This window comes from Plasmodium gaboni, chromosome 4, assembly GCF_001602025.1.
Source record: "Plasmodium gaboni strain SY75 chromosome 4, whole genome shotgun sequence".
Classification (NCBI taxonomy): Eukaryota; Apicomplexa; class Aconoidasida; order Haemosporida; family Plasmodiidae; genus Plasmodium; species Plasmodium gaboni.
In genome coordinates, this window is record NC_031484.1 from 85,114 (window position 1) to 86,889 (window position 1,776).

At 13.0% G+C, this 1,776-nt stretch overlaps 1 protein-coding gene across 1 annotated transcript; it reads right to left on the bottom strand.

Annotated features, from left to right (window-relative positions):
• Nucleotides 1–441: 441 nt before the first annotated feature.
• On the bottom strand, nt 442–1,099 carry PGSY75_0404200 (hypothetical protein; the record flags this gene model as incomplete). Its single annotated transcript, XM_018784107.1, has 2 exons — nt 442–522; nt 689–1,099. The coding sequence occupies 2 exons, from the start codon at nt 1,097–1,099 to the stop codon at nt 442–444; spliced, it is 492 nt and encodes a 163-aa protein (XP_018643269.1).
• Nucleotides 1,100–1,776: the final 677 nt, after the last annotated feature.

The window sequence follows — 1,776 nt, forward strand, 5'->3', positions numbered from 1 at the left end:
TTATATTATTATATTTTTTTAAAATAGTATAATAATAATTTTTAATATAAAAAAAAAAATAATATATAATAATATATAAAAATGTATAAAATTTTATAAATTTTAATTTTTAAAATTAATTAAAAAAAAAAAAAAAAAAAAAAAAAAAAATATTAAATAAGTTAAAAAAAAAATGATTTTTTTTTTTTTTTTTTTTTTTTTTTTTTAATAAGATCTTAAAAATAAAAAATTAAGAATAACCAAATTGGAATAATTATAAAAATGAATTTATTAATTATACGAAGTCTTATATGAAAAAAAAAAAAAATACATATATAATTTTTTTTTTTTTATGACACAAAATAAAAAATACAAAAAAAAAAAAAAAAAAAATTTCAAAAAAATTATATCCTCAAATATATTTAATATTATATATATTTCATTTTGTTATAAAAATATACTTTATTTTTTAAAAAAATTATCGACATATTCTTGTTGTTTTTGTATATTATAAGTTTTCTCCCGGTCAGCAATTTCCATGACCTATCAAAAAAAAAAAAAAAAAAAAAAAAAATATATATATATATATATAATATTATTTATTTATATATATATATAAGCATAGGAGAATATTTCTTTTGTTGCTTATCATTTATACAATATATTTTTCCCCTCCAATTTTATTTTTCCTTTTCAATTTAATAAATACCTTTACAAAATATTTGAATTGCTCATAATCTAATAAGGGTAAAAAAAGTATAGGAGGAATAATACCCTTCTTATTTAAATGTATGCCCTTTGAACCCATTCCATATAATACATTTATATGAAATGATAATTCCTTATCAATTTTACGTTTATACATTTCATCTATTATTTCTAATTTAGACCATGTATTTGATAATATATTAGATCTCATTAAAAAATTTATTATATTATTTATTTTAGCCCTAGGGGGAGAACCCTTAGATATCTTTTCAAAGTTTTTTTTCAACTCCTCATCATTTATATAACAATTTTTTACCTCCTTACACTGCTCTCTTTTTATTATGGTATTAAATCTTTTATTATTTAACAAAAAAAAGGAAACATTGATTTGTTTAATCTTATATCGAACCATTTTTATTATATATAACAAGCATACAACGTATTATATATGTAAGTTCACTCATTTTTTTTCTTTTTACTTACACACAAAAAAAAAAAATATATATATATATATTATATATTTATATGTATTTTTTTTATATAACAAATGTTTACATATACGAAATAATTAGTTTATATATATAATATACATATTAAAAATCCATACACCCTTAAAACATATTATATATATATATATATATATATATAGATTTAATAAAGAAATAATTAAAATATTTTTGTAGGAAGTTATTTACACTTAAAATTTTTCAAAATGTTTAAAAATTAATTCACAAAAAATATAAAACATATGAATAATATATAAAGAAAAAAAAAAAAAAAAATACATACATACACACATATGTATATTTATATAACTAAAAAGAATAATTATTTATATTACCTAATAGATATATACATATATATATATATATATATAATATATTATTATATATATTTAAAAAAAAAAAAAAAAAAAAAAAAATAAAAAAAATATTTATTTTTATTAAAAAGAAAATAATAAAAAAAAAATTATTATAATAAAATAAATAAAAAATTAAAAAAAAAAAAAAATTAAAAAATTAAAAAAATATATAAAAAATATATAACATATAAAAATATATATATAAATTATATATAATAATATATATT